At 31.3% G+C, this 13,167-nt stretch overlaps 4 protein-coding genes across 4 annotated transcripts in view; 2 read left to right on the top strand and 2 right to left on the bottom strand.

Moving 5' to 3' along the window:
• LOC134838266 (phospholipase A1 VesT1.02-like) overlaps positions 1–13,167 on the top strand; it is a 218,151-nt gene that overhangs the window by 73,717 nt on the left and 131,267 nt on the right. The window lies entirely within an intron of this gene.
• Positions 4,731–6,815, bottom strand: LOC134837082 (trifunctional enzyme subunit beta, mitochondrial). The gene is made up of 4 exons (XM_063852395.1): positions 6,616–6,815; positions 6,209–6,380; positions 5,074–6,145; positions 4,731–5,017 (listed from the first exon to the last, which is right to left on the bottom strand). The coding sequence occupies exons 1-4, from the start codon at positions 6,677–6,679 to the stop codon at positions 4,904–4,906; spliced, it is 1,422 nt and encodes a 473-aa protein (XP_063708465.1). The 5' UTR covers positions 6,680–6,815; the 3' UTR covers positions 4,731–4,903.
• LOC134834961 (uncharacterized) lies at positions 6,891–9,004 on the top strand. Its single transcript, XM_063849800.1, has 2 exons — positions 6,891–7,089; positions 7,152–9,004. The coding sequence occupies exons 1-2, from the start codon at positions 7,045–7,047 to the stop codon at positions 8,997–8,999; spliced, it is 1,893 nt and encodes a 630-aa protein (XP_063705870.1). The 5' UTR covers positions 6,891–7,044; the 3' UTR covers positions 9,000–9,004.
• On the bottom strand, positions 8,996–12,635 carry LOC134834952 (probable ATP-dependent RNA helicase DDX27). Its single transcript, XM_063849789.1, has 4 exons — positions 12,464–12,635; positions 11,583–12,404; positions 9,254–10,584; positions 8,996–9,191 (listed from the first exon to the last, which is right to left on the bottom strand). Exons 1-4 carry the CDS (start codon positions 12,566–12,568, stop codon positions 9,038–9,040), a joined length of 2,412 nt encoding a protein of 803 aa, XP_063705859.1. The 5' UTR covers positions 12,569–12,635; the 3' UTR covers positions 8,996–9,037.

The raw sequence follows: 13,167 nt of genomic DNA, 5'->3' as shown, positions 1-13,167 counted from the left end.
TATATATTTTATTCTTAATTTTTACAAGAGTTTAAATTACTATTTTGTGAAATTTAAAAAAAAATATTTAAAAAGTTTAATTTATTTGTTTTTATTAAAAAAAAATATTTAAATTATTAATTTATTTCAAAATTTAATTTAAAAGTCAAAATAATTTATTAATTTCGAAATATCGAAATTTTTTAAATAATTGAATTAGCCTAACTAAGAAGGTAATAAACTGTCCTGCTTGAATTTGTCACGAGACACCAAACTCCTAAATTGCTTGTTTGGGTGCTTTTAAAGAAAAGACCTTCAAATGTCCTCTTTAAGGACTTTCTTAGAAAAAAATAAATAATACGCACTTAGATTAAAAGCAAATTACGTAAATGAGAGTGTAATCTGATATTCATATTGAAAAATAATAATGAGGCACACTTGTCGATCACCTGCGAAAATCCAGAGAAAGAGGAGACAAATAATGCCTTGTCACCATTATTATACCATTTTTTCGTTCAAATATTGATAGACCCGACTTTATTTATTGTTATGAATTATCTGTCTCGTTGTTTGATGAAATTACTTAAATTTACTATAAATCATGAAAAAGTGCAAAAATGACGGATTCATGTCATGTTTTCGCGAAAATTTATGCGTTTCTCTTGTCTGGCGCTGCACACAATTCACTGACTCACGAAAATTAATTGATCAAAAAATATTTTTATTATTTTGTCTCAGAAGAAAGGGCGGTTAATTAATGCAACAATTGTTCCCTTACGAGAAAAAAAAACTCGAATATTTATTATAATTACGTGTGACATGTTATTCTCTTTTGCTTGCAGAACAAGGCCACGAAACAACACATAATGAGATGTTTTTTTGTTGTTTTCAGTAGACTTTGTAAGGAGCCTTGGACTGAATTTTAATCACAAGGCATTAGAAGGCACGTCATTAATCATTACAAAAAATCGTCAAAAGAATTTTTTATGAAGCTCAGCAAAAAAAAGTGTATCAAATATTTATTGTTTTCGATTTTTCCTGACCTCATTCTTTACTTGGAATTTTTCCACATAAATAAATCGATTTTTTTTTGCTTATTGCAATAAAAAAATTATAAACAATAAATGACCGATTTTGGCGGGCAATGAACTTTTATGAATAAATCATACAAAAAAATTGATTTAGAACATGTACCAAAGAAAAACTTTCTTGAACCCAAAATTATAAAAATTTTTAATGGAATGAATGATAAATAAATCTCTTAGTTGCCTTGAGATTTCGTCAAATTTTATTTTTAACAATGTCCAGAACTGTAGTTACATAGAAATAAAAGCGAAAAGTTGTTCCATGATTTTTTTGCACTTATAAATTTTGCGGAAACGTTGCCAGAAAAGTTTGTCATTCATGAAAAAATATTGTGAACGTAATTTTTTAATGCGAAAAACATGAAATATCGGATTTTATGAGTTTTGAGAACAATTTCATGAGAAAAAAGATTTATTTTGGCTTTGAATGATATCTATTTAATTATTTTTTAGATTTCTTTAGAAAAAAAATTATTTAAAAAAATTGAATTAGCAAAAAAACTATTTTCAATTTTTAACGGAAATTTTTTGAATTGACATTTATGAAATTTGTGATATTTTTTTTTCAAATGTCAAAATTTTTTAAATTGAAACAAAAAAATAGAAAAAAAATAAATAAATTAAAATACTAAAAAAATAATAGAAATTATTTAATTTTAAATTTTAATAATAAAAATTTAATTATTTAAATTAATAAAAAATTCAAACTATAAATAAATGAAAAAAATTGAAATGTCAATAAGTAAATACAATATAAATTTGGTAATAAAAAATATATTTAAAAAAATTTCTGAATTTATTTTTTAATTTTTCTAAAATTATTTTTTTTTAATTTTAATTTAATTTTAAAAAAAAAAATACTATTATTTATTTACAAAAAAAAAAAAAATTGTTAAAAAATTTTCCATCAATAAAAATTTTTTTTCTCAATAATAAATATTTCATTTATTCCGATGACGACAGTAAATGATATTAACACATGAAAAAAATTCCATATAGATAAATATAAACAAACAAAGAAACACATAAAATGAAAATAAACAATAAATATCTGTGACTGTTGAAGAAAAATATATCAGGAAATTGCTTTATAGATTCAACAAATTTACCGGAAAACAAGTTCATCGAGACAAATGCAACAAGATTAATGGAAGCACGCGGCAAAATTGACGTCAAAAGAACAATTTAAGAGAGAAAAATCATCATCGATTCTTCGGAAACACCTGTTGTTCCTCAATTGTGCGATTTTTTGATCTGAAAACTTCAATTGGAATCGTCTCGATTTTTATTACCTCATAATTCCGCTGAGATTTTGACTTGTAGGCGTAAAATTAAAAAAGTATTGAGAAACATGTGAATTTACTCGGACGATATTAAAACGTGTTTGACTGAAATTCTACATTACGCAATTTTTTTCTCACATTTCTATTAATAATTAGAAGAAAAAAATGACACATCTCAATTTTTTTTCACGCGTCTTTTGAACTTTGTTACGGTTAGACCTATTTCCTTTGCAGACAAGTTGGCCCCGATTCGTGCCTGAATTTTCTAAACAAACAAAAAGTCGTGCCTTTTGATATTTCAACAATGTTTCGTCGTCCAGCTGTAATTTACGACTTACATGAGTCATGTGTTAAAAAATTCTTTTGTTTTTTTTTACGGAGATATGCCATTAATTTTTTTTCCATTATTTTAATGATATTAGGTTACAACCGGCATATAACGTCATTATTGGAGTTAAAAATAGATTTTTTTTCAATAAAAACCGGATTTTTAGCGAAATTGAAAGGGAGCGGGACTTCTTCTTTTTTAATATAAAGAAGGAAAAAAATAAAACGGAAGAAATAAAAAACAAGAATGAAAGAAAGAAGTGAAAAAAACGTGTTTTCAACAATAATACGGCAATTTATTGCGAATGTGAGAGAAGAATCAGATGGTACAATGATCAATAAATGACTTTATTTGGCCTTGAACTTGATTTCAAACGGCGAGTGGATAAAAATAGGAGAAATTTTGCATTTATTTTCCTTCAGGCAGGAGGGAGAATTTTTTTTTTAATTTTTCTGAGAGAATGAGCATGAGTTTTAATGACGAGCCTCTTTATTCAATCAATGGAGACGCCTTGCTTTTAATTAAATTTTTATTAAATTCGTTAAAAAAATCATAAAAAAGTGTGAAAATTAATTTTTTAATGTTAGAAAAAAATTAAAAAAATATTTTTTTTTTTGGAAAATCCACCCACCTGGATGTACAAAAAATAAATAGATGTCATCAAGTCTCGCCCATAATCCAACTGATTCATAAATATTAATAACAACAATTTTTTTCGCCAACTTTTTTGATTGAAAACACAAAATTTTCTTTCATTAGATTCGCTTCACATGTATTTCGGGTGATTTTTTTCGCTTGCATTTGCCAAAAAATTACATTTTTGCAACTTTTTATTTTTTTTTATAAAATATTTTTTTTTATTTTCACAATTATTTCATAATATTATTACCTTGATTGATAATGTGTTGTTCTTAATTCATTAATCGATATTTTTACTACTATTATTTTTCTGCACTGCAATTGACACACACATGCTCATTTTCCTTTTATTTTCTTTTCTGTTTTCCCGAAGTGTTTTGAATGGTCATCGCGTTATTTTTCAATTTTTTATGATTTTCTTTAAGTTTTGCGACACATTTTTTGTACAAATTAATTTAGCGAGCACTTGAAGAGCTTTTTTGGGTGAAAACATGAATTTTCAACGCGGATTTTCATTGAGAAAATGCGAAAAACTAGCGGAGCACTTGAAGTAACGCCGAAAAGTTGTGAGTCTGCTAATTCATACGTGTTACCGTGCATTGAGGAAATTCAGTCATGAGCCACAGGTAAGGGCAAATTTAAAAAATGTTTCATGTTACATCTTTTTTTATAGGATTTTTGAAAATTTCAGACAATTTTAAAGTAAAAAGTTTACTAAAATTAATTTAGAAATATATATAAATATATATAAAGATTAAAATTTAAAATGTTTATTATATTTTTTTTTTTTTTGAAGCAGTTTTTAACTAAATTTGGAAATAAAGTTAATAATTAAAAATTTAAAAATTTTTCAAAAATTCCAAGCATAAAAAAAAATAAAAAGAAATTAATTAAAATATAAAATAATAATTAATTTTTTCAATTTTAAGCAGGTTTTGATAAAATTTGTCACCAAATGTCTAAAATTTAGCAATTTAAAAAATTTTAAAAAATTCCTTATATAAAAAATTAATTGGAAAATTTTTTTAGCCAAATGAATGGTCGAAAATATAAGAAAAAGACTTAAAAATATTTATAATAAGTTTTAATAATTTTAGAATTGTGAATATTTAATTTTTTTTCTATACCTAAATTAGGCTCAAAAAGTTAAAAATCCTGCAAACTATATTTTTTTAAAAATTTTCAAAGAATAAGAAATTATTAAAAAATTTTTTCATCAAAAATTAAGTCTAAATTTTAAAAATTTTCTCTCAAATACTTCAATAAATATTAAAAATAAATAATATTATCTTCAAAATTATATTTTTTTTTAATATCAAAAATTTATGCCATTTTAAAAAAATTAAAATTAATTTTAAAAAATTCAAATCTGAAATTTAAGAGAAATTTTTCAAAAATAAAAAATCAATTTCACATACAAATTCTTAAATTTTTTTTTTTTTTATTAAAAGTAAGATTGCAAAAACAAAATAACATTTGAATCACATTCGAGAAAACTTCGATATTTTTTTCCGATGTGACTTAGAAAAATATTTTAAACGCCCTTCAGTCTGTTGATTGATTGTGATTTACGAAACGCATTTTTTTCCTTAGTTGGCAGTTGCATCGGGATGTCTTTCGAGAACCATTGCAACACCTTGACCGCCTGCAGCACAAGCGGCAACGACACCAACTTGCCCATTTTCACGTACGAGACGATTTGCCTGAAGAAAAAAATAAAATTTTTATTTTTTTTTAAATTTTCAGAAAAAAAACTTACGGTATGCATGCAAAGTCGAACTCCTGTAGCGGCAAAAGGATGCCCAATACTGAGAGATCCTCCCCAGTTGTTCCATTTACTCAAATCGATGCTTCCGACCTTTTCGTTTAATCCCAAATACGTTTTGCAGAACCAATCCGAGTCGAGGGCTTTCAAGTTGGCACAAATTTGTCCGGCAAAGGCTTCGTGAATTTCCCATGCATCGACGTCCTTAACAGTTAAATTCGCTTTTTTGAGGATTTTCGGGATACCGTAAGCAGGTCCAAGGAGCAGTTGATCAATTGGGTCTTGCGACACGTACAAAAAGTCACGCAAATAGGCTTTTGGTTTGAGTCCGAGCTCCTTGGCTTTCGCCTCTGTCATGATCATGCAAGCGGAAGCGCCGTCTGTGAGGAAAGAAGCATTTGCTGCTGTGATTGTTCCGTGTGGTTTGACAAAAGCTGGCTTCAATTTCGCCAATTGCTCCTTCGTGCTAACCCGGATGCCGTTGTCCTTGTCAACTAATTGATCGACATTCGCGACTTTCATGGGAACCAAATCCGTGAAATATCCCGCAGTTTCCGCTTCTTTTGCTTTTGTGTGCGATCTCAAGGCGTAATCGTCTTGTTCTTGACGCGAAACTTTGAACGAAGCAGCAAGTCGATCTGCGGAATGACCCATCGTTTCGCCGCTCGAAAATTCAGCGACAGCAGGCAATTCGGGCGCAAAAAAGTCAGGACGGATCGTGGCGAGAAGTTGCAAGCGTTGCATGGGGGTTTTTGCTTTGCTGGCACGCAACATGAGCGAACGCATCTTGCGACTGTGACGAATTGGGACGTCAGACATGAATTCAACGCCGCCCGCAACGACAATATCATAAGTGCCTGTCGCGATGAGACCAATTCCCGTGGTAATGGCTTGATTGGAAGAGATACAAGCCATGGTGACGGTATGAGCGGGCGTTTTGTTGCTAAATCCAGCACTTAAGGCAGCTTCTCGACCAATATTTGATGTTTTGACCTCTTGAATGACCGTGCCATAGACAATGTAGTCGATTAATTCCTTATCTACGCCCGTTTTGCGCAATAATTCCCTGAAAAAAAAGAAAAAAATTAATTTTATAAAAAAATTTTTAAGAAAAAATCAAAAAACTTACAACAACGAATGACGAGCCAACTCATGAGGCATCAATTTCGAATATTGGGTACCTGACATCAAGAATGGGGTTCTTACGCCATCGACCAAGACGATATTTTTGCCCGTTTTGTCAGCAACCTTTGCTTGACGAGGGGTCCAAAGATCGCTCGAAGTGCCAATTCCTCTTACAGCTGTAAACAAAAATAAATATTTTGATTATCTTTCGTGATATTAATCTTCAGACAAAATACGGAAAGGGAACTGGACTTTGACCCCGCTTACGAAACTTTTGATTTTAGATAATTTTCACCTGAAAAACGATTTTCAAGCGAAAATTCTTGAATCTTTTTGAGAAACTTCAAAGAAAAAATTGAATTTTCATTGATTTTCAGTAAAAAATGTGGAAAAATGAGATTTAAAACGTACCATTTTTGTAAACAGCATTGGAAAGTCCACTGAATTTGACCAAATTGCTCAAGTATGCAGCCATTTTTATGAAATTAACGGGTAATTAAGTAGTTGGAACAAAAAAAAACTATAAAATGAAGTAAATTTGGTGAATTAAAAGCACTTTTTTCAATTAAAATCGGCGAAAATGAAAATATGACGTCTTGCTGCTGTGAAATAATCGATCTCTGTTTTTGCATGGGGTCGAAATTTTTGCGTTTTTGTATTTTATGCTGGGCATAAATATTAAATTTGAAGCAAACAACGTTTATTCTATAAATTTTTTGCGATTTTTAAATGAAAAACTTAATTTTTCATAATTTTTTTAAAATAAAAAGTCAAAAAAAGACCTTTAAAAATTAATTTTATCACAAAAACTCATCATCAAGTCGAAAATTCAACATAAAAATGACTGAAATCATCACACAAGACACTCCAATGTTAACAATCGACGTAAATTTTTAAAAATTTCTTCAAAAAATTTAAATTTAACTCAATTTTCTTTTAATTTTCAGGCCCTAATTCATCTTTTTCAATATTTAGAAGACTTTGATGACCTCAAAAATTGCTCTCTCGTATGCAAACAGTACCTTCAAGCAACTCAAGAACCAAAAATCCTCAAAAGATTCAAATTATGTTTCAATTTTGTCTCTATCGGCAGTGATGAGGACTCATGTTTGTCTCTTTTCGCCAAAAGTGACCGTTTATTCAGCAACATTTACTTCGAAAATGCCAAATTTGTCAAAATTGATCCGGATTTTTGGTCGCGTTGGAGCGAAAGTATCACCGAACTCACTTTTGACTACAAATTTCGTACGCCAGATTTGCCGGGAGGGAATTTCTTGAAGTTATTACTTTACACACCGAAGCTGAAGACATTGAGTATCATCTGTTCGTTACATCTTTGCAACGATTTCATGAAAAAATTGACTGAAGAAGAGCGAAAAACCGTTTTTGCCCATTTAAAAGGCGTTCAAGAGCTGAATTTATACTTTTCTGAAGTTTGTGTCGATACTTTGGAATTCGAACCATGGCTCGATGAGATGCCAAACCTGAAAAATATCGATTTTGATTTTTATTCGAAACGAGCTCCGATTCCCCCGGCAGCTTATGAGAAGATTTTTTACTTTCTCGAGCGTTACGGGAGCAAAGTGAAGGGATTGCACATTTGTGATCATGCTCGTCCCGTGAATAAAACCGTCGTACAGCGACTTCTTGCCATCAAAGACTTGAAATTGAAGGCTTTTGATCACATCATCAATAAGGCGACTTCCAAGGAATTCACGGATTTTCTTTGTACGCAGTCAGAATTGCAATATTTAACAGTAAATGGGTCATTTTCGGTTAGTAGATCATTCAAACATATGCCAAAGTTGAAAGAAATCGCCATCGTGAATGGCCCAGCATTCGATGGATTTGCTGAATTTAATAATGTGCCAAAGTTACAGTCGCTTGGCATCGGCGGATTTGAGTTTTACGACGAAGAAGGACTCAAAGAAGACATTCAACGACGAAAAAGATTGGCTGAAGGCACCAAAAGACGTCGAAAATGCAACGAAAATCAATTAAAAAATTCCGAAGAAGAAGAATTTGACTACAAACTGAAGCCAAATCCAAATTTAAAGGAACTTTCCTTAATCGACGCTTGTGTCAGCTTCGAAATTCCTCTCGTGCAACGCCTTTGCGAATGTTTTCCGAACCTCAGACTACTGAATCTCGATGCTGCCATCATCGACGACGAAGCCTTACCGTTCATTTTTCAACTAAAAAAGCTCGAAGAACTGAAATTAAGCAACACTCAAATCTCGGATGCGGGAATTTTGGGTATAAAATCCTCAAAATCGCTTAAAAAGCGAAAATCTATCGACGAAGAAGAAATTTCTTCGACCAAAAATTTATCAATTAACGCATTGACTGAACTCGAAGTGCTGTGCATCGATTTTTGCAAGAAAATAACCGAAAAATCCTACCTCGCCTTGGAATTCAAGAAGTTGAAGCACTTGAGCGTTCAAGGCAACCACATGACAGCACAAATTTTCAAGTCTCTCGGCAAAAAATGTCCCACAATTGAGTCAATAAATCTCTCGAAAAGTAATTCCATGAGGGAACAAGAGACAGAGGCGCTGGCAAAGTCAATATCTGGGTTAGAAACTCTTGAGTTGCAGTCCTGCGTGAATTTTAATAAGCGATGTTTGATGATTCTCATGGAAAATTGCCGGAAATTGGAGACACTTGACGTTACAAAGTGCGATTGTGACGTGAAAAGTGTCGCGCAAAAGATGTTTCTTGAAATTAAGTCGCTTCGGAGGATTATGTTGGATAAGGAACGGCTCTACAGATGCAATTACATCCAAAATGATTAATTTTTTCCAATATATTTTGATTTTTTAAGGTTTTTTTTTCACTTTTTGCCTTTGAACTTGTCTTTTTTGACTTTTGGAGCTCCGAAATGCTTTCCTTTGTTTTTCTTGTTCAAGCCAGCCTTGTTTTGTAATTTTACTTTACTCAATTTTGTGACTTTTTCGTCGATTTTCTTCTGTTTATTGGCGTCGTATCTAAAAAAAAATATTTTTTTGTTAAAAATTTTCGTAAAAAAATTAAATTTTTAAAATTTTACCTCAATTTCTTCACATTTTTCTGACTTGTGTCTGCCAAATCCATCGCAAATTTGGATTTTCTCTTGAAATTTTTCTTCTTTGATGAGTTTTCGTTCGGAATTTCATCGACAACTGCTTTTAATCGTCGAACTTTGTGTTTGCACTTCATTAATTTCGCTCTCGTGAGTGACGCCATTTCCAATTCCTTCTGAGCGCGTTCTTTTGCGAGCTCTTTTGGCGTTTTTCCGGCATCTGAATTAGTTTTTGATGGCTTTGACTTCTTCATGGGAGCTCCTTGTTGCTTGCGTTTCTTGAAAAAGTTGTCTTCCAAGTCGCTTCCGTCGTCGTCGCGTTTTCGTTTCTTGCTCGCCGGCTTTTTGTCGTTCTTTTTCTTGGGTTTTCCGTTCGTTTGGTCTTCATCTTCGTCAGTTTTGAGCGAAAGACGTTCCTTTTCCAGCATTCGTTCTTTGTGCGATTGGAACCATTGACGCGGGACAGTTTGTTGAGCGTTTTTCTTGCCAGCTTCGAGTTCTTCTTTCAGTTTTTTCTCCGTTTTGTTGAGTTGTTGTTCCGCTTGTGCCAACATTTTTTCCGCTTTTTCCTCTTCCAAGACTTTTTCGATTTCCGGTTCCAAGGCTTGGACTTTTTTGCGGTATTTTTCGACAATTTCTGAGGGAATTATGCGATTTTTTACCGGGTTCGTGGCACGTTTGATGATTTCTTTGACCATTTTGCGTTCAGTTTCGCCTGCCAAGGACACCGAAATACCCGCTTTGCCTGCACGAGCAGTACGCCCGACACGATGGATGTAATGCTCGACGGAAATTGGCATCACAAAGTTGATAACTGTCTTTACGCCGGAAATATCCAAGCCACGGGCAGCTACATCAGTCGCTATCAAGATGTCAATTTGCTCGTCTTTGAATTGTCGCAAAGATTCGAGACGCTGTTGTTGGGTCAAGTCGCCGTGAAGCTCTCCTGATTTTAATCCTAACAAGCCAAGAAGGATTCGGAGACGATGCGCGGCTTTTTTGGTTTGCACGAAAACCATGCAATGATCGTGGAACGTACGACAAACAAGCGCAGCGAGAATTGGTTCGCGATCGTCTTCGCGATCTTCACGGATGCGGATGAATTCTTGGCGTAAGTTGAAGGCAACGGTTTGGTTGTTGTTCACGAAGATTTTTACGGGTTTCGTTAAAGAGACAGCAACGAGATCTTTGACTTCGTCTGTCATTGTAGCGGAAAAAAGCATCGTTTGACGCGTTGGGGAGCAACTTTTGATGATTTCTTTCATTTGGGCGGCGAAATATTCGTCCAACATACGATCAGCTTCGTCGAGGATGAGGACCTTGAAGAGAAATTAATTGAAATTAGGAAAGAACAAAAAATTTTTTGAAGGAATTTTGAGTAAAATTTGAATCAGCCTCCTTTTACACAGTAAAAGAAGGTCCAAATGTCTCATCTTTTTCACAAATTTAATCGTGAATCAGAGCGCAAGGATAAAATTCATCATTTTCGTAAAATAATTGAAGAAGACTAAATTTATTTCTAACTTTTTGTCCCGAAATTTGATTTTTTTCTGATTAGGTATGATTATAAAAACTTTTTTTTTATAAAAATTTAATTAATTTAAACTATTTTATAAATTTTCGTATAAAAATAAAATTTGATTTTTTTTTTTTAAACTGAATTTAAAAAAATAATAAATAATTAATAAAAAATTTTTTAAAAATTATATGTAAAAATTAAAACAAATTTTTTTATGAAAAAAATTTTTTGAAATTTAAAAAAAAATTATGAAAAAAAATTAAATAAAATATTCCATGAAAAAAGAATTAAATAAAACACATCATAAAAAAATTAAAATAAATAAAATTTTTAACAAAAAAAAATTAAAAGTTTCAAAAGAATTGAAATTAAGTTTTTCATTAAATTAAAATTAAATTTTCCATGGAATTTTTCATTGTATGGATAACATTTTTCAAACAAATTAAAATTTTCACAAAAAATTAAAGTTTCCATCCAGAAAACAATAAAAATTAAATTTTTCATTAAAAAAAATTAAAAATAAATATTTCTTTTAAAAAAATTAAAATTAAATTTTTTATCAAACAATTTCGAAAAAATATGTTTAAAATTTTTGAATAATTTTTTTAAATGCGAAACCTATATTAAACCTTATTTCTCGTAAAAAATTAGTTTAATATTGAAAAAAAAATAATTTTCAGAGAAATTTTTCATTTTTTGCAATTTCTTAATTAAATTTTTGACTTTTTAAATTATAAAGGGACAAAAAGTTAAAAAAAAATTAAAATCAACCCAATTTTCTCGAAAAAAAATTCTTACCTCAATAGAATCCAATGTAAAACTCGGCGTATTCTTGATATGATCTATCAATCTGCCGGGAGTAGCGATAACTACATCAGGATTCTTCCGTAAAATAGCTTCCTGCGCCTTAACATCCAACCCTCCAATCGCCATTCCAATATCAATATTCGTAAATTGACACAATTGCTTCGTTACTTGATAAACTTGAGCTCCCAGTTCACGAGTCGGGACCAAAACAAGCACTCTCGTGACACTTTCGGTCGTTACCGGCTTATACAACAATCTTTCGAGCGTCGGCAGCATATAAGAAGCCGTTTTACCCGTACCTGTTGCTGCACATCCACAAATATCGCGACCCAAGAGCGCCACGGGAATCGTTGCGCACTGAATTGGCGTCGGATGCACGTAACCAAGAAGCCCAATTGCTCTCATCAAGGGACGAGACAAGTTCATCTGATAAAAAGACGTGATGTCATCCGATTGGGGCGCATCTTCGAAGAAATCTTTGTCGAGAACATCTTCGATTGTCGAATCAACTTTAGTTTTGCCCTTTTTCTGTTTCACACGTAAATTATCGTGTTTCAGCTCGTCATCCGATAAATCGATTTCTTCGTCGGATTTTTCATCTTTGACGTCTTCTTCGAGGATTTTCTTGCTGTCTTCCTTGCGACTTGCGATAACATTGGCAATTTTATCCGTAACTTTTCCGCGGTTCTTGTGCTTCACAAAGGACATCAAATCATCCCAAGTGTCTTTTTGGTATTCCGAAACTGACGAGACGAATTTGAATTTTGAATCAAAATCGACTTTTTTCTTCTGTTTTACTTTTGATGGTTGATACTGAGGAGAAATTAAGAGTTTTTAATAGAAATTTATTTGAGAAAATGACTCAAACTTACTTCAACTTCAACATCGGAATCCTCAGATAAATCAGCAATTTCTTCATTATCGTCGATTGTCTTGATTAGATCAAAATTTATCTTTTTCTTCTCCTTTCCTCCCATTTTAAGGAATATTTTTTAAGTAAAATTCAGTGAAAATGCTTTAAAAATTGTAAAAACTAACGATGTCAACAAATCCACATGTGAGAAGAGGAATGAATTTATCAATTTCATTCGTCTCATACGAGTTTTTGAAAGAATCTACCAATTTCTGGCCTCTTTTAGAAGTCTCTAGAAATTTCGAGTTTCGTCTCTAAATAAATTTAGTTAAAAATTATTTTTTAAAGGAAAATAATTAAAAAATTTACTTAAAAAAAATTAAATTTTATCTAATTTTGAATATTTTTCAAGTAATTTTATTATGAATAACGAAAAATTAATAAAAATTGGACAAAAAATTTTTGTGACTCAGAAATGAGGACATTAATCCCAATTCAAATTTCCATAATGAACGTCATTGAACCTCTATCAACCAATCAGAAGTTACGGTTTTCAATCGAAAAGACGTCATACGGAACAGAGTACCCCAAAAATTTTGTACCGATCATGAAACCGGAAAAATATTTAAAAAATGTTGAATTAATTTTACAAAATTTTTAAGAAATTTTATTTAAATTTTTTTATATTTTATCTCTTAAATTTGATATATTTTCCAATTTTAA

Source organism: Culicoides brevitarsis, chromosome 1, assembly GCF_036172545.1.
Source record: "Culicoides brevitarsis isolate CSIRO-B50_1 chromosome 1, AGI_CSIRO_Cbre_v1, whole genome shotgun sequence".
Taxonomy (NCBI): domain Eukaryota; kingdom Metazoa; phylum Arthropoda; class Insecta; order Diptera; family Ceratopogonidae; genus Culicoides; species Culicoides brevitarsis.
Note: the sequence above shows the minus strand (reverse complement) of the source record. Positions and strands in the feature narration are given on the sequence as shown.